This window comes from Lissotriton helveticus, chromosome 11, assembly GCF_964261635.1.
Source record: "Lissotriton helveticus chromosome 11, aLisHel1.1, whole genome shotgun sequence".
In the NCBI taxonomy this organism is placed as follows: domain Eukaryota; kingdom Metazoa; phylum Chordata; class Amphibia; order Caudata; family Salamandridae; genus Lissotriton; species Lissotriton helveticus.
Window position 1 is genome coordinate 516,722,731 of NC_136072.1, and position 26,908 is coordinate 516,749,638.

Below are 26,908 nucleotides of genomic sequence, written 5' to 3' on the forward strand. Positions count from 1 at the left end.
CTATTGATAAGATAGCCTTTAAATGTTCGACCTGGCTACCCAGATAGTTAAGGAGCCTGGATAGACCAACAAACAATTGTGCACAACCTAGAAAAGTGATCACTTAGGCTAGAACTAAAGAACTAAATATTCTAGTGTCCAGACATCCTTCACATCATAACAAATACAGACGTTTAAGGGGAACACATCACCAAGAGAAATATATTTGTTTTAACACAACACACAATGCCCATTTTATGTGTTGCACGAACAAATCAGACATCTATCTCTACTAAGCCAAACATCTTAGTCAAATTATAGCTATAAGTGTGTACACATATGCAAAACAATACAGATTTGAAAATTACAGGCCAAGTAATTGAGATGCTGACTTGATATAATAGAAAGAAAGGTAACTCTTTTATGGCCATCACATCTAAGATGATTCAACATAGATGAGTGAAACACACTAGCTTCCAAAACATCCAACAGCAGAATTAAAAAGACACAAGCCTGCAGTGTCGACTGCTGCCGTGAGGGGAAGGGCCAGCTTGTTCAGCACTTCTGCCGTGAGAAGAATGGCTTTCCATTTCTATCGCCGCAATCCAGCGCCGTGAGGGAAATGGCCGACCGGGGAACTACATTCCCCAGAATCCCCTGAGCCCACGCTCCCAGTGACGCCGCGGTTGCACCAGGAGGCACAACAAAAGCACCACCAGTGTCCCGCGGCCCGGTACACGCGTGGGCGTGCCCAGGCCGCAACCGGGCTGCGCCCGGGCCGCGCCCGGGCCAAGGGCAAGCTTGCCTGCTCCCATCATAGGCCAGAAGAGGCCTGCTGGGCCACCCCCCTGAGAGGTGTTGCCAAAGCAGTTGTGTTGCCGGACCGAGGTGAGTGCTAAATAGAAATTGCGATATGGGGAAACTCACCACCACACCAATCTCTTGTCCTACCGCCACAACTACTATAGACAGCATGTTAGAAAGGGCAGTTAACATCGTCTCAACAGAAATTGAGTTAACAGAAAGGCGACTATCCCTGGGACTGTTAGCACCTAGACCCACTATGATGGAAGGGGAGGAGCAGGAGGACTGTATTGGCCCACCTCTAACGCCAAATATAATTGTTAACACCAACAGACATTCATTAACCCAGAAAGGTGGTTGTGAGTTGGTAAACAATGAGGGGGATAAGGACAATGAAGCCTTCACGGAAAATCAAACCATGATCCCCACAAAGGATATTGTTCCAAATAAAGATGTCTCCCGAGATCCAACAACAGGGGCTATAAGAAAAAGAACTTTGGCCAAACCAATCAGTTCCAAGAGGAAACAACCATCACGCTCCAAACCACATTGTACAGCCCTGAGTTCATGGATACAAGGCACGGCTGCCCCGGTGACCATATTAAATATGGAGCCTACCGTTGCCACAACTGACACCATTGTTAGTCTGACTCCACCAGAAGCTCAAACTCACTCTATTCACACGCAAACTGTGCATACACTAGCCCCGCCAACTTGTACCAGGCCTGGTGAAATTTTAACTGACACTAGTGGACGTGGCATATGAAAGTCATAACCAAATCAGGGGGGGGGTCAGAATCTAAAACCTTCTGGCATAGCAAACTTAAATACGCAACAGCAGATTGTACATTTTATATCCTCCCCTCTTAAAAATGATAGTACAATGTGTGGTATAGCAAAAGAAAGTCTACCCCCTAAATCTATCCCCAGTGAGAATATCTCACTATGTGCAGTGCACACTAACAATATCAGCAGCCTGCATTACAATACTCCTCTAGCCAATCCTCCTGTCACCAATAACCCTACAATGTTGGTCCCCTTGCGGCCCAACATCTTGAGCGCCACTTCTATTACAGACAACCATGACATAGGGCCGCTCCTAGAGCCCAGGAGTGATGTTCTTAACTTACCACTTGCAGCATGTCCCTATGTTTTAGTCTTAGCAGGCGTTCCCTCTTTAAGAAAAAAACTAATTGAGACCTGGGAATAACTGTGGAATAAAGGTGCCAATTCGCTAGTTAAGCACAAAGGCCTAAGGGTGACAAATGTCAGTGAGATACTAATGGTGCGCAGGGTGGGCTGGGTAGGACCCTCACAACAGAACATCAAAGGGGATTGCATTGTTATTAATTTTAGACAACAATTACTGGTTAAATCATTATTGCCAGCACAGGAATGTAATAATAACCCCCAACCCTCATGTGGCCACTTCCGTTAGGTTTTTTCTATAAACCAACCCTGGACCTAAACATCTATGCTATCCCCCCACACTATGTATAAAAGGTTCTCTGCTTTGTCTGGTTTAGACAATATGGATTGACTGTCTTCTTTTCCAAAACCAGCTGCACCTATTATCACTGGACCTTTGTTAGACCCCCCTGTTGTTACTACCCCTGAAATAGATGATTTAAATTTGCAGGTGCTTAATTGGGACGTTGCAGGCTTAGCCTCTAAACTATGCTCCACAGACTGGGTTAAAACAGTCCAAAAGTATGATATCATAATGTTGCAGGAAACATGGTGCACAAAGGAACTATTCTTAGAAGGGTTCGTAAGTCTCAACTGTATTGTACCGAGCCCTAAGGAAGGCCGCCCATCAGGTGGACTCTCAACCTGGATTAATATCGCAGCAGGTGGGAGCATAGAGTCTACACTTGTAAAGAAAATAAAAAAATCTATTTACCGGCAAACAGCCCCTATGCTAGATATATATTGTGTCAGAGACCTTGGTGCTTCCCTATATGCAAAATAACTCTGGGGACAGATCAAAGCAGCGATCTCGAAATAACAGAAACAAGTTTATTAGGGCAATACTTGCAATGCCAAAGAGTGCTTCACTTGTACCAATGCGCCTTGACCTAGGTATAACAAATATAACTCCCATTGCTGCTTTCAAGCCATTAGTCTAATGGGTTAAGATCTGGACAGGGGAATCGCAGATCCCCATTAAACAACCTGCCCTAGAGGTCAAAACAATGGACAAAAGGACATTGAGGCCATGGCTTAGGAATGTTAAGACATGGTTGCTCAACCTCGGCGTAGTAGAAGTCTTTGTCAACCCAGAAAACTTGAATAAAGGCATGATGGCAAAACTGAAGTCGAGGTACTGGGTCTTTACCTTGCATAATTGGTTGTTTTCTATGATACATGGCACTTTAACAAACTATTTTGTAGAGTTTAAATGTGCTTTAACTCATGAACCTTTTTAAGATTGTAAAGAATCCATTGTAGCTGGGACATAGTTTTTGAAATTTAGATATGGAACTTTTCCAGTAAAACCAAAATAGACACATAGTTCCGCTTCACTAGGTTGCCTGGGCTCTAATCAGACCTTGGAATCTATTGAGCGTTTTATGTTATTTTGTCCTGCTTACATGAAAACTATGAGCAAGTGGGTAAAGCCAATTGGTTGGCTTTTATCCATAAATTTATATAAAGACGCTATATGTATTTTTTGATCAGAAAATACTGAATCGCTTCGTTCTCCATTTCTAGATATCTAATGTATGCATGGCGTATCCGACAGCTCGTGGTCCAAGCCACGGTTCTATCTCGGCTGGACTACGGCAGTGCGCTGCTGTTAGGGATTAATCAGGCGGAGGCATCCAGACTACAAAGGGTGCAGAATGCTGCGGCCCGGGCCATTGTTGGCCTTCCTAAATTCTGCTCAGTGTCTAGCACAATTTCTGCTTTATACTGGCTGCCGGTTAGGCAGAGAATTAAGTTCAAGTCGCTATGCCTGGCTTTTAAAATCTTGAAGTTCTCTTCGCCGCCGGCACTCGCCAACCTGCTCCTGCCCTATATCCCGCTGAGGTCGTTGAGATCGGAGGCGTTGCATCTTGCAGTCTGCCCCCGGTACAAACTTAGCAGGATGGGCGGCCGCTCTTTTCAAGTACTTGCCGCTGGTTTGTGGAACGCCCTCCCGGTGCATATCCGTGAGCTGAATAATCTCACTGTTTTTAGACGCGCGATTAAGACTTTTTTGTTCCCTGTATCTGTCTAGGGCTCTCTCTTCTGTTAGGTGTTATGTTTCAGTACCTGTTCAAGCGCCAGGACGCCCCTTTGCTGGGGCAGCTGTGCGCGATACAAAAATAAATAACATAACATAACAATGAAATACAACGTCTTTGATAACTGACAACCAATAACTGGGTTTACGGTTTATGCCATTACGAGATTCCAATGCAATGGAATAAGATTGTGGTTTTATGTATTCTGTATTTTAATCCCATGTGGTATTCTAATTTATGAAATAGTTTTGTAATTTTTCATAGGAATGGACATTTATTAGCTGCTCGCTGGTTTCGATATACATTCAAGATAGTAATATTTTCACTAAGGTTGACGATTGTCCTTGAAACCTTTTCCCTGATTGCTGGAAAAAATGAGTTACTACAGTTATTATAGCATTTTCAAATGCTCACTATAATCTCCTTGGGGCAGATTTATGTTAACTGGCGCATCGCCAGGGATGCGCCAGTTAATGTGCGCCACAGTGCGCCACAGCTCCGCCACCCATGGTGCGCCGCATTTATAATGCGGCGCACCATGGGGCAAAAACGGCACAGATGCGTGACGCATCTGTGCCTTAAAGGTGGCGCATTGCTGGAGACGCAGCTCCAGCAGGGCTCAAGGGGTGCCCCATTTTAACAATGCTGCGTCAAGACCTACGCCTGCTTCAAGCAGGCGCAGGCTTTTGACGCAGCATTGGCCTGAAAGTGACTGAGTGAAATCTTATAGATTTCACTCAGCCACTTTTGCGAGGCGCACCTGCCCCGGAACGCCAACCCTGCGCCGGAACGCCCACAGGCGGCGCAGGGCTTTACAACGTGACGCATCTGCCTAGATGCGTCACGTTGTAAATCGTTCGTAGGGATGCGCCACGTTTACGCCGCCTTGCGTGACGCAATAGCGGCGTAAACGTGGCGCAAGGGCCTCATAAATCTGCCCCCTTGTGTGTATTGATTCACACTGTATCACTGTTTTAAAACATTTCAAATATTGTCACATTTGGTCTATCTATATTGTATGCATTTAAATGTTTTATGTATATGTAGTTGTATTGAAATGACCATATATTGATCGAATAAAATACTACTACTACTATTACTACTTCTACTACAGCATTATACTGAAGAATGAGGTATTTAAAACAGTGGCTGCAATTGTGCAATTGGACATTGCAATTTCAGCAAATCAAACTTGCTGAAATCTACATCCAAAGACACATGTTGTAAATTGCACAGGTCAGTTCTATATGAAAATTGGAATTGGAGGTATTTACTGTGCTTAGTACATATCACATTCCACTGTATCAGTACTTACTGAATGATGAAAATACCTCACCCCATCCAGCACACATGCAAATGGAAATGACCCTTAAACATTTTAGGTAAATAATTTCACCACAGAAGAATTTAGGTGAAATATGCAAATGTTAAAACTTTGTGAACGGCAAAAAGGGTGGCCTAGCCATGACTTCATAAGCAACGGTGTCATTTTGCACCCCTCTCCTCACACACACACACAAACACGCTGAAAGCAGCAGCTCACAAGATACCCAAGCAGGTTTCATGTTGCTGAAGTGCTGATCACGAGTAAAGGAATGCAGGTATAAGAGATAACAAGAGAAACATGAGAAAGCTTTCATGGTGGAGATAAAATACTTAGAAAATGAGTGCTCAATAAATGTCAATCATTCTCCATCTGCCATTGCAGTTAATATATTTCTGTCTAGTCCTTCTTGTAATGTGACCCCCTGAGCAGAATATAATAGTGGTCATGAAGGACGGTGTTAGGTCTGGCTGATGCAATTCCCCAGTCCGCTGGTGGGAGGACATATTCGTTAATAGGTAGTTGATGGGCAGCCACATGCATGGATTCACAGCGGATGGGCACCTACCTGACATGCAGTAAATGGTTTTATCCTCCAGAGGAATGGAGGGATATCCAGGACGGAGATCTGAAGGCTGAAGGTGTTCCCTTTGAAATGCAACAACTTTGGTTCTTCCAGGAGCTGCCCGCCCTGCTGCCTTTCATCAGAAACCACTTCCTACAGCGGGGCAGCATTAGACAGAGGGGAGTAGAGATGGGGGAATGAAAAAAAAATAAAGCAGTCAGCAACATAGCAAAATCAGGAATGAAACAAAATATCAGGAATGAACAACTGCATTAGGAAATGTTATGATTACGATTTAACAGCAGATTTAATATAATAGAAGGTTTGGGCATTCAACCCAAAATATAATTTCATGAGTGGTGTGTGTGAGTGCACCGCCACATAACTACCTTTAGACTCACTGAAATGTAATAACTAGGGGGTCTATTACCGCTCGCCATCGCCCCGGGAAATGGTACTGCCCGCTAAGGGTGCAGCAGTCCCGCATGGGTCATTAGGATGCGCCCGCCGCACTGGCGGGCGCATCCCGCATTTTTTGCATTGTGGCGGGGGGTGCTGTCAGCAGCTCCCACTGCAGTACAAAAAAAAGGCATGTGCGCATTTGCATGCACAACGTGGCAGGCACCGCACAGTGCCTCCCACGCCGTCCATGCACATGCGGGGGGTACCATAGGTGCACCCACATATGCCCCCCACCTCCAAAATCCTGGGGGCCCACAATAGGCCCCCAACTGAGGAAACCACATGCCTTTCTGTGGCGGCAACGCTGCCACGGAAAGGCTGCTTTCGGCTGCCATCCTAATATGGATGGCGGTGTCTAGCAGGCGGATGGTATTTCCGTCCACCGGGGTGCCCCCGTCATACTAATATGGCGGGGGGAAATGGGAGGCAGGCGGTGTATAATGGTGGGCAGATTGCCACCACCATACGGGCCATTATAATAGGCCCCAAGATATCTCTCCTTTACGGCCTCAGCAGAGGCAGGCAAGTTCAAAAGAAAGAAGGCTGGCGGCTTTCTCTCAAGCCACCTATTACACTTTATACCCATTTCAGATCAGTAGTCAAAGTATCCCATAAATTTCAACAACATCGTCTTCACCCATGTCAGCCAAAAAAGCAAATCACTTAGAGACAGATTTGCTAAGTTTTCACATGCAGCAAAATAGCAGCAAAAGCTGTTGCGCTGGACTGCATTGTTCGAGAAGGAGAAAGTAGAACAGCGCCATATTTAAGATATGGCGCTGTTTCTTTCTCCCCCCTATGTTGGCACACTTTAGATTGCCTTGTACCAATGCACACCACAGTGCAAGGTGTTTGCGTGTTAAGTATACATGTTGTACTGTGGAGGTAACCATGATGCAAAATACTGTGCATAGGTATAGTCTCAGATTTGTATCCACTTTGTATGTGTGCTGTACACTGCAGCACACATGCAACATTGGAAAAAGTTTGGGAAAAGAAAACCTTTCCTAAAATGTAAATCTGCCTCAAGGATGTACTAATTTGTGGTGCAGTCTAGTCTACTATTTTAGTATATAGGACTTTGCATGAAAATGAATTGGTGGTTGCTTGGGAATGCCCATGTACCACCTACAGACCACCTCCTTGAAGTAAAGCAGTGCAAAATAGTACACATCCCAAAAAACACATTGAGTGGGTTTGTGTCACTTTTGTGATGCAGCCACTATGCAAAGTGTTAGCAAATCAGTTCATTAGTTTGAAGTTGTTGTGAATGTGCTGGTCTAGTGGCAGTGTAATATTCTTTGTTTATTTAGGTATCTTTCAATTGTTCCCTGTGAACGTTCGAACCAACCACAAAATAATTAAGTTACTTCTACTCAACATCACAAGAACCTTTCTTGTTACAAATGTAAAGGGATCCACTTTTCATCTCAGGCACACCCTTTCGAATTATTTCTGTTACCATTGTGATAAAGACAAAATCCTACCCTAGTGATAAACAAAGAATGCACATTTTTATCGTTGGTATTACTTCCTCCGCTGCAAAGACAAGAGCTGCAGATCAGTTCCTGATTTTGCAGTATTTACCTCTCCTCACTACTGCAATGTGTATAATTCTATAATCAATTCTGTAAACAAAATGTGCAGAACTAGGGTAAGTGAAGCGCAGAACATTTCCACAAAAGGTAACCCTAAGGTGATTTTGCACTGTTTTACCCATCTAGGCCATTTACCACTCAAAACAAGCTGACTGGCTGGCTTCTTCCCATTTGGCAGACTGTCGTAGCCACTGTAGTTGTTTTTATAAAGAGAGTGTGACATGTACGCAATTTGCTCTTACGTAATCATACAAAATTTGGGGGAAATTGTGTGAAATTATATGCAAATACACAGCATGAAAATCCATCATTTAGTGCTACATTTTAACGCAAAATGTGCACTTATGTCAAATTTTGATGAGATGACAAATTTAGCGTGAAAAAAATTATTGCACAAAAAACACAAGTGCTGCAAATAAAAGCTGCTGGTATCTCGGTTACTTTCATTGTTCTCGCGCTTTAAGTTTGCCAGGAAAGATAACATAATGATCTGACATCGAACAGGAAATTTAGTGTACCAAGCATGACAGAAAATGACTGAAATTACAGTAACTGCTGGCATCTACGGGGAGAGGGCAAAAATAATATTATCAAAATTAAAAAGGTACCAGAAGACGAACATGACGTCCTCTGCACCCAACATCTTCTTTCTCCGACTGCAGTCAAGCCAACAGGAAACTCCCTGGACCAATCCTGGCACTGTTCTCATGCAGCATGACAGCAGCACCCTGATTGGCGGGAGCGGCCTCACTCGGCGCTCCACGGCGCTCTGGAGTACTGCACTTGCTCTAACCCAGCTGTCACAAGACAGCTGGGTTAGCGCTGTATAAAGTGCGCATGTGTGCCTGCCCGTCGCAAGACGGCTGGCCAAAAAGACATTCGCACTTTAAACAGTACGTTCACAGCGCCCCTGCTGATGTCAGTCAGCAGGCCCGTCCCATTCTGATGCTCTGTTTGGGACAGGGGATGAAAAGAAAATGTAATGAATTACCATTTTATTTTTCATCTTTGTGGGTAATTTATGTGGGGCGACGCTCCTCCGCTCCAATGACGGAGCCACCCCTGTGAAATTTCACGAATAACACGCTAGTAATTTAAATTACACCCGGGCCTAAATTGTATAGGACAGAGAGGTCATTGAAAGTATCAGATAGTATAACGTGTACAGGAGCTGTAAAGTGTTTTATTAAAGATACGACTAAGAAATTATTTTTGCAGTGTGCTAGATTTGAAGACATTGATTATCTTAATACTAAGAAATTGCACCTAATGTGTCTATCCCTTGTTTCTGAGTGCTGCATGTCAACCTACTGCATACACTAAATTAATCAAGAGTTGTGGAGTTTATATATGACGTTTCAACTTACACAGATACCCCTAATAGACAGTTGACATGTTTGTGTCATAGCATAGGTCATTCCTGATACAGCAAACATGCCAACTGGGCCATTCTGTCTTATTGTCTCCTGAAAACCGTTTTTAATGCGACATGACTAATAAGGAAAGAAAACATTATCAATCAACTTTTATCAATAAGTTAACAACTGTAGTAAAATGGAAATTTTATATTCTTTTAAGCAAGATTCTGATAAGAAGTTTACTCAGAGCATGTCAAGATTTCTACATGTAATTGTTTACGTCTTAAAATGCTGACATTTGATTAAGTTATCAGGCTTCATGATAAACCAAATAAACTAATATTTAAATGCAAAATTAGTAGAGTAAGTATTTATATATCAGAAAAGGAGGCTTAACATTCTTTTGTGGTACATTTGTGATGAGGCAGGTAAAGCCAGTCACTACTAGTTGGCCCTGTATATTTGTAACTTACTCAGCCCTACAAATGTTTCTAACTGGCCTGACAAATAGCTAAGAATGATACTGTAGTTGGTGGTGTTGAATACTTCTCACAGTTCCAGAAGTACCAGGAAACCAAGACTATGGGCCTGATCCACAAACTGCACCTTTTAGTACATTGTGTAGTGCTACAAAGAGTACTACAAAGCGTACTAAATTTTTTTACGTTTTTCCTTTACTTATATGTGTGTAGTTCTCCATCCCGACTGCAGAATCTTCACATACCCAAGTAAAGGTTTCAGTAGTAAATGTTAGAGGGACATAGGGTAGTGTGATTGAAAAGGGACATACTTACTCCTGAAGGAGATGGGATTAGGAAGGAGTAAGAGGGGCTTAACAGTGAGGATTTAAGGAGGAACTTAACCCACCCACACAAGAGGAAGCCTATTGCATTACTCTGGGGTTGGAGGCATGTAACTTAGACTTTTGTAGTGAGTTTCCATTTGGAGTCTGTGAATAACAAAAGTAGTGAATTTTCTCCAAAGTGTAAACCTACTGAGAAGTGCAAGTTACCTTTAAGAACCAGGCTCTATATCCTTCAATAAGTCTACAGACATCAACCACTGAGAAGTCCTTCGAAAAGCAGATGTTTCTCAGATGAATGTAATGAAATTCTGGAAACAAAGGGTCTGATTTAGAGTTTGGTGGACCTGGTACTCTTTCATTTTCATAAACGCGATAGAGCACACTGTTCACAAAACCCCTCAATTTGCCTGATCTATTTTGAGTTAAGCGGACCATACGTTTTTTGTCAGCAGTGCTCTCGCTGGTGGTGGTGATGTGTTATTTAGTGGGTTGCGCCTTTAAGCCCATTTCTCTACTCATCATTCCATTGGAATATGAAGGTGTAGATGAGTGAGGAGTTGGAGTTTGAGAGCCAACAGGAAGCAGTTCTGGGAGCCTTGTACAGATGGTTTCTTTACTTATGAGAATACATTCTACATTTTGGATGTCCTTTCCATGCCCAGACATCTGTTCATTTGAAAGTACTTACTCCTTTGCTGATAGCTGCACCGGACTGCTGGCAACCGCCTTTCATTGAAGCCTTCCTGCCACAGAGATTCATCTTTTTACCTCGCCGGACCCGCTACGCGGGTCCCGCAGCGCGGTATTTGTTAAGGGGCTGCTGACTCTGGGCATTTCTATCGGACCGGCAGGGCTGCGAGCACGAAGCAGGGACTCCGTGGACCAGGAGCCCCTGCATGCCCCATTGACAACAGCTGGGCTGCTCTCCCTGCCGGCCCCGCCCCCCGCCCACGGAGCATAACAGGTAGGATCTCCCACGTTCAAACGGGACTCTCCTTTGCTGATAGCTGCACCGGACTGCTGGCAACCGCCTTTCATTGAAGCCTTCCTGCCACAGAGATTTATCTTTTTACCTCGCCGGACCCGCTACGCGGGTCCCGCAGCGCGGTATTTGTTAAGGGGCTGCTGACTCTGGGCATTTCTATCGGACCGGCAGGGCTGCGAGCACGAAGCAGGGACTCTGTGGACCAGGAGCCCCTGCGTGCCCCATTGAAAACAGCTGGGCTGCTCTCCCTGCCGGCCACGCCCCCCGCCCATAAACCAATAGGTATTTAAAGACCTCAGTATACCCGCTGCGCGGGAGCGTGCGGGAGCGTCCCAGGAGAAGCCCGGGACAAGGGCGGGACCGTCTGTGGCCGTCAGGGGCCATAGGAGGCCGGGCTGGGCCACCCCACTAATATTTACTGACCTGGTATCTTATTTTTGTCATTTGTGGGAGTGTTGGTGATTTAACCTGTTTTTAATTCATTGAGGTGGAAAAAGGGTTATTCTTATGGCTTGTTCCACTAACACTTCAACCTTGCTGCCCTCCTTGAATGAGTCAGGGGCTGCTGTTATGGGTCCCCTAGACACCTATTTTAAACGGCTGCCACAGGATATTGATAGGGAAATCGCCCTGGCAGAAAGACGTGCGGGACGCAGGTTGTCCATTGAGCTTTTAAAAACCCCTGTTGATAAACGTACAAGCCAAAGCTTTCCATCATTGGTCACTCCGTTATCATCCATTACATTGCCTGTTGCACAGGAAATTCCACACCTCTCTCCCCCAACGATTGAGCCATTGACTACTTTTCCTTTGGGACTAGTAACCTCTACCTTGCCTGTAACCCCTCCCAGTGTTTCTACTAATCCATCCACTGGGCAACAGTTTACACCACAATCCAGTGTTTTAACACATGTTGCAAAGATCAAACCCTGTTCCAAAAGGAAAAGGAGTGTAGTTACAAAGAAATGTCATGCTTTAAAACCTCCAAGAAAATACAGGAAACTAGGAACATGTACACGACCTCGTGATACTGCTAGGAACAACTTTACTGGGCCAATAATTGGCGAGGGAGAAGCTGTTCTGTCAGGCTTAGATCCCATAATAATAGCATCCCCTGGGACACCACCACCTAAGCCGCAATTTTTCTTGGAGTTGGAAAAATTAATACGGTCCCTCTTGAACCCCTTTGAAGACAGACTAAAAAAACTAGCTGACCAGCTGGACCATCTAGAGCAGGCTAGTCTAGATAATTTCTTCTCAACCAAATCCTTAATCAATATGAACAACTGTGCCCCTGCACTTACACAATTGTGTACAATTTCAAGGTTCGTATATGATTGTATGCAAACAGTAGTGACATATAGCACATCAATCTAAACAATTGGTGGAGAACTGTAATTCAGTGACAAATTCATCTATTGAGACGGGTCAGTCAATCAACAGTCTGTATTTGGAGTGTCCATTTGCTGTTTATTGTTCCATTTTCTAAAAAGCCAACACGTGTTTCATCGCAAGGAACAAATGCGAATCTTCAGGGCTAAACAAAAAATACAGGGTCTGTTTTTACTATACATGTTTGGTTATAAAATCTATGCAGATAATGGGTGACTCTTGGTGTCACCCGGGTGGACACGGCATGCGCAAAGGGTGGTAATGTGACTTGGTGTCTATGTGAGGGACAGTCTAGGTACACATGACATAAGTGACTTGGTGGTTTGTGTGGTGACCAACGATATTAACTAAGAAAAAACAAGGTGACTGGTGTGACTTGTTGATCAATGCTTCATCAGCATATTGGCCGGTTGTGGAAGTGAAGTGATGAGATAAGTGGTGCGTGGCATGTCCAGGACGGTTACCCAAATTACTTGTAAGTGACACATGTGAACGTAATTAAATCACATTAGGATCACATTAGGATTGGCAATAGTGGAAAGATACAAAATAATTGTGATTGTCCATTGTATAGCGCGGAATGAGTGTAGTTTCTATAGTTGTTTTTATATTAAAGTGCGCACTAATTGGAATGGTTTTGTGATGCTAGGTTGCAGTTTGAGACATCCCAGACATACCTGGAGAATGACTTTCAGGCCAGGATGTGCTGGTCGTTAGTCGATATACCGAGTGCGTGAAAGGACCTGTCAGGTCTTGGACTGTGTTCATCGTTGGTGAGAGAGTTTTCAAAATGAACAGATGAAAGAAAAACGGAGGAAAAATTATTGATACTAGATTGCGGAAAGCTGTATGGATTCTAGCTGCGTGAGAGACAAACTGGGCGTTAATAATTCTTTAACTAAAAAAGGCAGGTGGAATGAGTTTAATCATACATATTCTAAGAGCGGGATAATGATTGGTGCAGACAGTCTGCTGAGACCAACTCTACGACTAAACCCGAAATAGAGAACCATAATAACAGTCCGGTCCATTACCCGGAGTTGTATAAGATTGCGAGCCAATATTCATGCGGAAGTGTGTTTTATGGAAAATCATTCCACCAACGTCAAGGTGGAAGATTAAAAAAATATAAAAAATTAAACAATTTATGTTATTTAATTATAAGTACAAAAGAACTCACCAAGCTAACCAAATAATGATGGCTATCTGGCTTCGCCGAACTGGGGGTGTCTACCCCGGTGGCGGCAGTTTCACGTTATATTTACAAAGATATATGCTGTGTGGATAAACACAACTGAAATACAAATAAAAATATAGCGCATTTAATCGAATTGACAAATTATGTCCAGAAAACACTCTGTTGTCAAGGGCGTATTGTAATGATTGAAGTCCTACCTTAGTATTGGGTGGGTTCAATGGAAACCGGGAGGAGAAAGGTAATTGTGGTATCAGGGCGGGTGCACTCTTGATCCACAAATAGCCTGGTCCTAATAGCGAGAGTAAAGGCGGGCGAGTGTTAGAATCCGAGTATTCCTCAAGAAAACATATCGTTTTCCTGTTCTGATACTGATTGAAAAGGGTCGCAACGATTCCGGGTATGAATGAGCTTACCTGTCGGACAGAAATCCCCCTCTTGAAGTTTCCCGGCGCCGTGTTTCGTAAACGGACACGTGACCGGAAGTGGGGGTTGTTTAAATACTATTTCCGTGTTGGTGAGTTCGGAGACTAGACCAGTCGTCCTAGAGTTAAAATAACTACAAGTGGCCAAAAAAGGAAGAGTTACTACCCCGAGTTTGGAGGGTAGAATGAAAAATTGAAAAAATGAAATTTCCAAATACCGAGTAAAATGTACATTACCGGCTGACGCGCAAAAGTCCAACATGGAGTTGTGGTGTACAATCCACGATATTACCGTGCGCAACCAAATGATTTGTAGTATTTCGTTGACTCGTGGAGTGTAGCCCACCTTGGTATATAACAGCGGTATAACCGAGTATATTACACAAAATATATAAGTCACCTTATTGAGGTGAATATGTACAAATGTATTGTGAGGCCCACCTGCAACCTCATTTATACACTATCCAGTCCAAGATGGGATGAATAGAAATATGTAACTGAACACCCAGCCATATGCATGGGACCTTAAACGTGTAAATGTATTTACAAGTTAAGATAAGATAATATTCAATTTGTAAATATCGAAAGTCTCAGTGTGGAGACGTAATCGAAATGCAATGTATTGGAATCACCGGGTAGCGGTGAAGTCATTGAGATGATCGCGAATTGCGAATTATATTGATCACCTCGAGGATCAGGTGTTGATCCTGACTATGTGAAAATGGACGGATAGAGCAACACAACTTTTTTAGAAATACCTCCTGAACCTCATTATTAAAAGTGCTGGTTCTGAACGCAGAATTCAAACAATAACTTAGTATATATGGAAAACAGTAGGTTATATATAATACATATTCAGTTCAAAGTTCTGTATAGGGGAAAGAGAGAGAGATACAGCAACATGAATATACAAGTACACAGGATGAATATTTTAGTTGCCCAGGAAAAATTGCAGCTCAGGGTCATAATTCAAGCCGCATTCAATGCTACGAAGACGCATAATCCAAGTCGCTTCCTTACGTCACTTCACAGGCCCCTCAGATGACTCATACGAGATCAGAACCAACATAAACTGCACCACTAAATATGTAATATACATTATCGAATGTCATTGTGGGAAAAAATACGTGGGCAGTACAATACGAATGCTTAAAGAAAGAATCTCCGAGCATTTAAGAGCAATCTCGAAACAGGATCCTAAATACCCCGTGGCACTTCATATAGCCAAGTGTCAACCTAATACAGACGATTTCCAGGTTTCTTTCTATGGAATAGAAACCGTACCCATTCACGTGAGAGGTGGCAATCGAGAACTACTTCTTAGACGTAAGGAAGCGACTTGGATTATGCGTCTTCGTAGCATTGAATGCGGCTTGAATTATGACCCTGAGCTGCAATTTTTCCTGGGCAACTAAAATATTCATCCTGTGTACTTGTATATTCATGTTGCTGTATCTCTCTCTCTTTCCCCTATACAGAACTTTGAACTGAATATGTATTATATATAACCTACTGTTTTCCATATATACTAAGTTATTGTTTGAATTCTGCGTTCAGAACCAGCACTTTTAATAATGAGGTTCAGGAGGTATTTCTAAAAAAGTTGTGTTGCTCTATCCGTCCATTTTCACATAGTCAGGATCAACACCTGATCCTCGAGGTGATCAATATAATTCGCAATTCGCGATCATCTCAATGACTTCACCGCTACCCGGTGATTCCAATACATTGCATTTCGATTACGTCTCCACACTGAGACTTTCGATATTTACAAATTGAATATTATCTTATCTTAACTTGTAAATACATTTACACGTTTAAGGTCCCATGCATATGGCTGGGTGTTCAGTTACATATTTCTATTCATCCCATCTTGGACTGGATAGTGTATAAATGAGGTTGCAGGTGGGCCTCACAATACATTTGTACATATTCACCTCAATAAGGTGACTTATATATTTTGTGTAATATACTCGGTTATACCGCTGTTATATACCAAGGTGGGCTACACTCCACGAGTCAACGAAATACTACAAATCATTTGGTTGCGCACGGTAATATCGTGGATTGTACACCACAACTCCATGTTGGACTTTTGCGCGTCAGCCGGTAATGTACATTTTACTCGGTATTTAGAAATTTCATTTTTTCAATTTTTCATTCTACCCTCCAAACTCGGGGTAGTAACTCTTCCTTTTTTGGCCACTTGTAGTTATTTTAACTCTAGGACGACTGGTCTAGTCTCCGAACTCACCAACACGGAAATAGTATTTAAACAACCCCCACTTCCGGTCACGTGTCCGTTTACGAAACACGGCGCCGGGAAACTTCAAGAGGGGGATTTCTGTCCGACAGGTAAGCTCATTCATACCCGGAATCGTTGCGACCCTTTTCAATCAGTATCAGAACAGGAAAACGATATGTTTTCTTGAGGAATACTCGGATTCTAACACTCGCCCGCCTTTACTCTCGCTATTAGGACCAGGCTATTTGTGGATCAAGAGTGCACCCGCCCTGATACCACAATTACCTTTCTCCTCCCGGTTTCCATTGAACCCACCCAATACTAAGGTAGGACTTCAATCATTACAATACGCCCTTGACAACAGAGTGTTTTCTGGACATAATTTGTCAATTCGATTAAATGCGCTATATTTTTATTTGTATTTCAGTTGTGTTTATCCACACAGCATATATCTTTGTAAATATAACGTGAAACTGCCGCCACCGGGGTAGACACCCCCAGTTCGGCGAAGCCAGATAGCCATCATTATTTGGTTAGCTTGGTGAGTTCTTTTGTACTTATAATTAAATAACATAAATTGTTTAATTTTTTATATTTTTTTAATCTTCCACCTTGACGTTGGTGGAATGATTTTCCATAAAACACACTTCCGCATGAATATTGGCTCGCAATCTTATACAACTCCGGGTAATGGACCGGACTGTTATTATGGTTCTCTATTTCGGGTTTAGTCGTAGAGTTGGTCTCAGCAGACTGTCTGCACCAATCATTATCCCGCTCTTAGAATATGTATGATTAAACTCATTCCACCTGCCTTTTTTAGTTAAAGAATTATTAACGCCCAGTTTGTCTCTCACGCAGCTAGAATCCATACAGCTTTCCGCAATCTAGTATCAATAATTTTTCCTCCGTTTTTCTTTCATCTGTTCATTTTGAAAACTCTCTCACCAACGATGAACACAGTCCAAGACCTGACAGGTCCTTTCACGCACTCGGTATATCGACTAACGACCAGCACATCCTGGCCTGAAAGTCATTCTCCAGGTATGTCTGGGATGTCTCAAACTGCAACCTAGCATCACAAAACCATTCCAATTAGTGCGCACTTTAATATAAAAACAACTATAGAAACTACACTCATTCCGCGCTATACAATGGACAATCACAATTATTTTGTATCTTTCCACTATTGCCAATCCTAATGTGATCCTAATGTGATTTAATTACGTTCACATGTGTCACTTACAAGTAATTTGGGTAACCGTCCTGGACATGCCACGCACCACTTATCTCATCACTTCACTTCCACAACCGGCCAATATGCTGATGAAGCATTGATCAACAAGTCACACCAGTCACCTTGTTTTTTCTTAGTTAATATCGTTGGTCACCACACAAACCACCAAGTCACTTATGTCATGTGTACCTAGACTGTCCCTCACATAGACACCAAGTCACATTACCACCCTTTGCGCATGCCGTGTCCACCCGGGTGACACCAAGAGTCACCCATTATCTGCATAGATTTTATAACCAAACATGTATAGTAAAAACAGACCCTGTATTTTTTGTTTAGCCCTGAAGATTCGCATTTGTTCCTTGCGATGAAACACGTGTTGGCTTTTTAGAAAATGGAACAATAAACAGCAAATGGACACTCCAAATACAGACTGTTGATTGACTGACCCGTCTCAATAGATGAATTTGTCACTGAATTACAGTTCTCCACCAATTGTTTAGATTGATGTGCTATATGTCACTACTGTTTGCATACAATCATATACGAACCTTGAAATTGTACACAATTGTGTAAGTGCAGGGGCACAGTTGTTCATATTCATTGTAGACCGGTTTTCTGGTCTTCCAGAATGGTTGTGAGGTATTACCACTCGCCCCATTGCCTACACCATTTTTTACTTTTGTTTGTCACCATTTGCGGTTACCAAGGTGTGCGCCCAGTGTATCTGGAATTCCCGAAAAGACCTCAATAGGTGCTATTTGTAATATCTGATTGCCAGAGCAGGCTGCCCCCCGCAAGCACTTCCTAGAACTGCACCCTCTGAACTACTTTACAATCTAAACGTATCTCTCACGCTATGGATCGAGACAAAGTAGCCGCAGACCTCTTTGAAAATTTAGCCAAAGGCATGCCTACACACACAGCAGCAACGATCTCTGGTCCCCCGCGGGTGGAGGGCCTAAAAGAAAAATTTAAAAGACTTGAAAAATTAAAGATGCAAGAGAACTCACGATGGTGGGATGCTACCACCTTGAAGCAATATATGCGCCTCAAGCAAATCCCCAGAGGTTTACGCTCTCAGATCTTTCCTACCTATGATAATCTGGATGTAGATCTCATGAAAAAATGGGAAGATTCTGTTAACAACAATTCTTTTGTCCTTATGGACATTCTTATAGAGAGTGCTGACCGCAAAACACTGAAACTACAGGGTGAAATTGCTATCCTTGAACAAGAGATAAAAGACCTCAACCTGCCAGAACCAACTGTCAAAAACTACACCATTCTGGATGAGGTTCTACTCAAACATCAGGAAGAAATAAAAAATAGAAAGGCAAGACAAATCAAAAGAGACGATGGGGACTACCGCAACGGTAGAGTGTTCACTTTTGATCGAAAATATGATGCTCTGATTCCTTCCAATAAATCCAAGAAACCTGATGGCAATACATCTGCCCCAGGCTCCATCTCTTCGAGTACCACATCCTTAAACACTGTAGGTACTAGTGAACCAGAGTCTGAAAATGAAGATAACTTAGAGGCGAACAGCAATCCTTTTTTAGTGGAAATGGAACGCATTCGCAAAGGGAACAGGGCGCCATCCCGAAGAGGTCCTATACCTCCAAAACCCACAGAGGGTCCAGGGGTGGCAAACGACGAATATCGCAGAAAACTCAGATCAGGGAGAACACAGAAATAAACAACACTGATACAGAAGTACAGGTGATCAACCTATCCTCCTTCCCCCTTACCTCTGATATGACTAATTTACTCGCTAAAGGCTTGAGTTTCAATCCTTACTCAACTGGTGACATATGTCAAATCAAGATAGATCTCTTTAAATTTGTCCGCAACCTTAAGATCAAAAAATACTTTGCAGGTAAAATCTCGACTAAGAAAAATATCAAAAACATTCCTGATGTACTGAGTGACAATGTTGTAACTACAATAAAAGATATTCAAGCAGTCCATCTACTCTTGTCGATTACTGAACTAGAGGATAGCCCTATGGAAATGGGGCAACTTTTGGAAGAACTTGACATTGATATGGATGTTGGGGTAGCCAGTGGTCTTAAATCCAAGTCCACATGGACTCCTACCCTACCTGGCGGTAACAGCATTGACAACTTTCATAAACATGTGTTAGAAGACTTGAACAAAGTCGACACTAAAAAATTACAAGAAAAATTCTTATTCAAAGATAATCTAACCAAAGGAGAGCGTCAAGCTCTATCTGCACTGACGCTAAATCCCTCCATCATTATTCGTGAGGCTGACAAAGGAGGAAACATCGTGGTAATGAACGCAGAAGACTACAACAACGAAATATTGACCCAATTAGCAGACCTCTCCTGCTATGAACCTATTGCATCCAACCCTATGGGGGTGCTTACTAAGACGATCAACGACCATCTACTCAAATGGAAAGAGGATGGTCTCCTTAACGAGGAAGAATACATGTACCTGAAAGTACTGAAGCCAACGTATCCCTGGCTTTACACATTACCCAAGATTCACAAAGATCTCCCATTTCCCCCTGGTAGACCAATAGTATCAGGAAATGGAGGTCCAACTGAGAGATTAGCGGAATATGTTGACCTTTTTCTGGGCCCACTTGTCAGAAATCTCCCCTCATATATTCAGGACTCCAAACATATTCTCAGCCTTTTAGGAGATTTGGAATGGCAACCAGGTACCACACTAGTCACTATGGATGTGGTTGCCCTCTACACTAGTATTAACCCGAAACTAGGCATTGAAGCAATCACCAAAGTTCTGTCTAAACGTCCCGCTTCTCTCTGGTCGCACACTCAAATGCTTATCTCTATGATGAGTTTGATTTTAGATAACAACTTTTTCATGTTTCAAAAGCAATGGTACCAGCAGAAACGTGGAGTAGCCATGGGATCCAAATTCTCACCCTCTTTTGCTAATCTCTTCATGGGTGTATTTGAAGCAGACCATCTCTGGGGTACGTCCAGTAGTCTATACACAGATTCCATTTTGTTCTGGGGTCGCTACATAGACGACTGCATCTTACTATGGACCGGAACTGATGCTCTACTACAAAGTTTTTTTAACTTTCTGAACAATAATCTTTGGGAAATCAGTTTCACTATGAAACAAAGTAGATCGCACATTGAATTTCTAGACTTAGAATTCTATATAAGCAACAACACCCTACAGAGTAAATTGTATAGGAAACCTACATCGTGCAATTCAATTCTAAGAGCAGACAGTTTTCATCCCGTCCATCAAATCAATTCTATACCTTTTGGCGAGTTTCTTCGGGCAAGACGCAACTGTAGTGATGACGAACTACTGGATAAGACAATTGATGACATGAATCAGAGATTCACCAAACGAGGCTATCCTAAAGCAATTTTGTCGAAAGCTAAAACAAAATTAAACAAAATAAAGAGAGAGGAAACGCTTAAAACCAAAGATCCCCAACTCAAAAAAGAGAGTACAGTAAGAATGATAACAGAGTATAATGCTCTACACAACTCCATCAGAACCAGCTTGACGAAACACTGGAAGCTGTTAAAAGAGGATTCGACACTAAAAGAAATAATCCCAGCCACCCCTCAAATTACATTTCGTAAAGGGAAAACTTTGAGAAACAGGCTCAGTCCCACAGTGCCACGGATAGATAGATTTCCAACATGGCTAACCCAACGAGGCAATGGTTTTTTCAAATGTGGGTTTTGCCACATGTGCAAATGGGCTAAGCACAAGACTAAACACTTCACAGGCCCCTCAGATGACTCATACGAGATCAGAACCAACATAAACTGCACCACTAAATATGTAATATACATTATCGAATGTCATTGTGGGAAAAAATACGTGGGCAGTACAATACGAATGCTTAAAGAAAGAATCTCCGAGCATTTAAGAGCAATCTCGAAACAGGATCCTAAATACCCCGTGGCACTTCATATAGCCAAGTGTCAACCTAATACAGACGATTTCCAGGTTTCTTTCTATGGAATAGAAACCGTACCCATTCACGTGAGAGGTGGCAATCGAGAACTACTTCTTAGACGTAAGGAAGCGACTTGGATTATGCGTCTTCGTAGCATTGAATGCGGCTTGAATTATGACCCTGAGCTGCAATTTTTCCTGGGCAACTAAAATATTCATCCTGTGTACTTGTATATTCATGTTGCTGTATCTCTCTCTCTTTCCCCTATACAGAACTTTGAACTGAATATGTATTATATATAACCTACTGTTTTCCATATATACTAAGTTATTGTTTGAATTCTGCGTTCAGAACCAGCACTTTTAATAATGAGGTTCAGGAGGTATTTCTAAAAAAGTTGTGTTGCTCTATCCGTCCATTTTCACATAGTCAGGATCAACACCTGATCCTCGAGGTGATCAATATAATTCGCAATTCGCGATCATCTCAATGACTTCACCGCTACCCGGTGATTCCAATACATTGCATTTCGATTACGTCTCCACACTGAGACTTTCGATATTTACAAATTGAATATTATCTTATCTTAACTTGTAAATACATTTACACGTTTAAGGTCCCATGCATATGGCTGGGTGTTCAGTTACATATTTCTATTCATCCCATCTTGGACTGGATAGTGTATAAATGAGGTTGCAGGTGGGCCTCACAATACATTTGTACATATTCACCTCAATAAGGTGACTTATATATTTTGTGTAATATACTCGGTTATACCGCTGTTATATACCAAGGTGGGCTACACTCCACGAGTCAACGAAATACTACAAATCATTTGGTTGCGCACGGTAATATCGTGGATTGTACACCACAACTCCATGTTGGACTTTTGCGCGTCAGCCGGTAATGTACATTTTACTCGGTATTTGGAAATTTCATTTTTTCAATTTTTCATTCTACCCTCCAAACTCGGGGTAGTAACTCTTCCTTTTTTGGCCACTTGTAGTTATTTTAACTCTAGGACGACTGGTCTAGTCTCCGAACTCACCAACACGGAAATAGTATTTAAACAACCCCCACTTCCGGTCACGTGTCCGTTTACGAAACACGGCGCCGGGAAACTTCAAGAGGGGGATTTCTGTCCGACAGGTAAGCTCATTCATACCCGGAATCGTTGCGACCCTTTTCAATCAGTATCAGAACAGGAAAACGATATGTTTTCTTGAGGAATACTCGGATTCTAACACTCGCCCGCCTTTACTCTCGCTATTAGGACCAGGCTATTTGTGGATCAAGAGTGCACCCGCCCTGATACCACAATTACCTTTCTCCTCCCGGTTTCCATTGAACCCACCCAATACTAAGGTAGGACTTCAATCATTACAATACGCCCTTGACAACAGAGTGTTTTCTGGACATAATTTGTCAATTCGATTAAATGCGCTATATTTTTATTTGTATTTCAGTTGTGTTTATCCACACAGCATATATCTTTGTAAATATAACGTGAAACTGCCGCCACCGGGGTAGACACCCCCAGTTCGGCGAAGCCAGATAGCCATCATTATTTGGTTAGCTTGGTGAGTTCTTTTGTACTTATAATTAAATAACATAAATTGTTTAATTTTTTATATTTTTTTAATCTTCCACCTTGACGTTGGTGGAATGATTTTCCATAAAACACACTTCCGCATGAATATTGGCTCGCAATCTTATACAACTCCGGGTAATGGACCGGACTGTTATTATGGTTCTCTATTTCGGGTTTAGTCGTAGAGTTGGTCTCAGCAGACTGTCTGCACCAATCATTATCCCGCTCTTAGAATATGTATGATTAAACTCATTCCACCTGCCTTTTTTAGTTAAAGAATTATTAACGCCCAGTTTGTCTCTCACGCAGCTAGAATCCATACAGCTTTCCGCAATCTAGTATCAATAATTTTTCCTCCGTTTTTCTTTCATCTGTTCATTTTGAAAACTCTCTCACCAACGATGAACACAGTCCAAGACCTGACAGGTCCTTTCACGCACTCGGTATATCGACTAACGACCAGCACATCCTGGCCTGAAAGTCATTCTCCAGGTATGTCTGGGATGTCTCAAACTGCAACCTAGCATCACAAAACCATTCCAATTAGTGCGCACTTTAATATAAAAACAACTATAGAAACTACACTCATTCCGCGCTATACAATGGACAATCACAATTATTTTGTATCTTTCCACTATTGCCAATCCTAATGTGATCCTAATGTGATTTAATTACGTTCACATGTGTCACTTACAAGTAATTTGGGTAACCGTCCTGGACATGCCACGCACCACTTATCTCATCACTTCACTTCCACAACCGGCCAATATGCTGATGAAGCATTGATCAACAAGTCACACCAGTCACCTTGTTTTTTCTTAGTTAATATCGTTGGTCACCACACAAACCACCAAGTCACTTATGTCATGTGTACCTAGACTGTCCCTCACATAGACACCAAGTCACATTACCACCCTTTGCGCATGCCGTGTCCACCCGGGTGACACCAAGAGTCACCCATTATCTGCATAGATTTTATAACCAAACATGTATAGTAAAAACAGACCCTGTATTTTTTGTTTAGCCCTGAAGATTCGCATTTGTTCCTTGCGATGAAACACGTGTTGGCTTTTTAGAAAATGGAACAATAAACAGCAAATGGACACTCCAAATACAGACTGTTGATTGACTGACCCGTCTCAATAGATGAATTTGTCACTGAATTACAGTTCTCCACCAATTGTTTAGATTGATGTGCTATATGTCACTACTGTTTGCATACAATCATATACGAACCTTGAAATTGTACACAATTGTGTAAGTGCAGGGGCACAGTTGTTCATATTCATTGTAGACCGGTTTTCTGGTCTTCCAGAGTGGTTGTGAGGTATTACCACTCGCCCCATTGCCTACACCATTTTTTACTTTTGTTTGTTACCATTTGCGGTTACCAAGGTGTGCGCCCAGTGTATCTGGAATTCCCGAAAAGACCTCAAATCCTTAATCAAGTCCTGTCTTAAAACAGGCGAGAACAGGAACCAACAGCAAATAGTTGAGCGAGATATAGCTGCCCCCTTGGTAGAATTACATCCTTCCGTTGCTAGTATTGCAACTGACCATCGGGGGAATAGACAAAGTAGGAAGACTACTACCGAATTGCCAACTATCCCAACCAAAAGCAATTGCGGGAAAACCAAGCCCCATGGTATGGTGGCTAAAGGTAGTAAGGAATGTCCAAAAAATGTCACCCCTGTTAGCAATGTTACCCAACCCCTACCAAGTACCCTGATAACTTTCCAGGGTCCTTTGGTCAGTAATGACAGAAATTCCTGCAAAAATAGTGTTGGAACAAATAAGTCCCATGTTCCACAAGCTCAAAATAGGGATGGTTCTGTAAGTGGTGGTAACGATATTTCTGGGAAAAACAAGGCTTCCTTGGTATTAAAGAATGCTTCCCTACCATGCCTTGTTGTCCGAGAACAAAGCCGACCAACATCTTGTGTGACAAAACCTCCAACCAGGATACCCCCAATAAATCTTACTCCGGATTCCTATCCCTATGTGGCTATTCTTACCAATGTTCCACCTCTATTGGTAGGGAAAAGGGAAACCTACCAGATGTTAAAAAACAAGGTTATATACTGGCTAAGGGTTAATAGGCCATTGCCCGGGGAAGTGGATGGTTTGATTATCGGGGTAAGAAGGGTTAACTGGATTGGATGTACCCCGAAAAACTTGGGGGGTGAATGTATCATAATTAATTTCCAAGATCCAAGGGTGGTAGGACTGATCTCGAGGACAGGCTGGAGCACTAGCAGTGGTGGGATTGGTATTGTGGATCTCACTTTTTTCTATCCAAGACCAGTTGGCGTCAATCTTGGAGGTAATAACGAGCTAGGGAGATTCAGCTTCCATCCACAGGCAGAGACCATCTCTTTTAATGTTCCTTTTCCACAACCAAATGTTTGTTATGATCAAGTTTGCAACTCTCATGATGGCCAGGAAAACTTGAGGTGGGGATGGTGACGGAAATTGGCTGTTTTCAATGAAATTGGGGACAACACGGGTAGGGAGGACACACCCGAGAAATCTGTGGCATCAATTAGGGATGTAATGGCAAGTTCAAAAGAAGTGATTATTAATGGGAAGAATGAGAATGGGAGGGCGGACAGTAGGGTGTGCATGGGAATTTTGGGGGGTGAAATAAGACCCATATTAAATACTGGCGTTATCCAGGGAACTGATGTCAACTGTGTGGATATTGTTATAGATGAGGAAGGTAATTGTGAGAGTTTGGTCAACCTTCCGTCTATGTTAGTCATTGATGTAGGGACTTGTAATGGTACTAGCCCGGGGAGGCTGTTTTCGTGGAATATCGCGGGGCTAGGTACTAAATTATTGTCACAAAACTGGATAGACTTTGTCAACGGTTTTGATATGTGTCTATTTCAGGAGACATGGGCTTGCGACCCGATCTTCCTCCCAGGCTATTTACATTTTTTTATCCCAGCGAGTAGAGGCCCTAGGGGTAGACCCATGGGAGGCTTAAAATTTTGGATCAAGCAAAGTCTACAAGTTAAAATAAAAGTGCTTGACCTGGGTTGCAAGGAAATACAATTGTTAAGAATGTCATCAGATAAGGGTGGTGTGATAGACATATATAACATTTATGCTAGGGGTACTAATGCTGGGAATTCCCCCACCCTAGAGGCTCTATCCACCTTCCTTGAATCACAGTCCCTGGGGAATAGAGTGGTTGTGGCTGGTGATCTCAATAGGACCTTCGAACCGTTGGAAAACACGATAAATCCGATAGGGCAAGAGGAAGATGCCCAATGGGATGTCCCGATCCTAAATCTTGCACCAGTCAAACGGTGGACAAAAGACATATTGCTATTAAATGCGCTATGTTTGGAATATGGGTTGAGGGCCCTTAATGGAAGGACAAAGAGCGACCAGGGAGGAAATTATACATTTGACAATGGTCATAGTAAAAGTAGAATAGACTATGTCATTTGTAGCCTTAATTTATGGTATGGGATAGGCGATATGGAAATAAAGGGTAGATTAGAAAGTGATCATAATCCCCTTTGCGTCACTCACACTTGGTGGACGGCTACCCCGGACAATCAAGAGTCAAGCAGTGAAGCGGTACTTGTTATGGCCAATGATATGTGTAGAGTTAAATGGCCAAATGTGCTGGCAAATGTAGCGTCCATGGACTATATAAGTTCGGAGGTGGACAATGCAATTGCCGCCATGGAGATAGCAAATCCTGTAATACCTGGGTCCACTTCAACGAGAGCCATACACGATAAGTTCTTTTCCCTTTTAAAGCCACA

The 26,908-nt window shown here is 42.6% G+C and overlaps 1 protein-coding gene across 1 annotated transcript in view; it reads right to left on the reverse strand.

The window, feature by feature from the left end:
• UNC5D (unc-5 netrin receptor D) overlaps positions 1–26,908 on the reverse strand; it is a 1,369,357-nt gene that overhangs the window by 107,172 nt on the left and 1,235,277 nt on the right. The window contains exon 14 of the mRNA XM_078666140.1: positions 5,906–6,055. Coding sequence (XP_078522266.1) covers positions 5,906–6,055 — 150 coding nt within the window. The remainder of the gene's footprint in view (positions 1–5,905; positions 6,056–26,908) is intronic.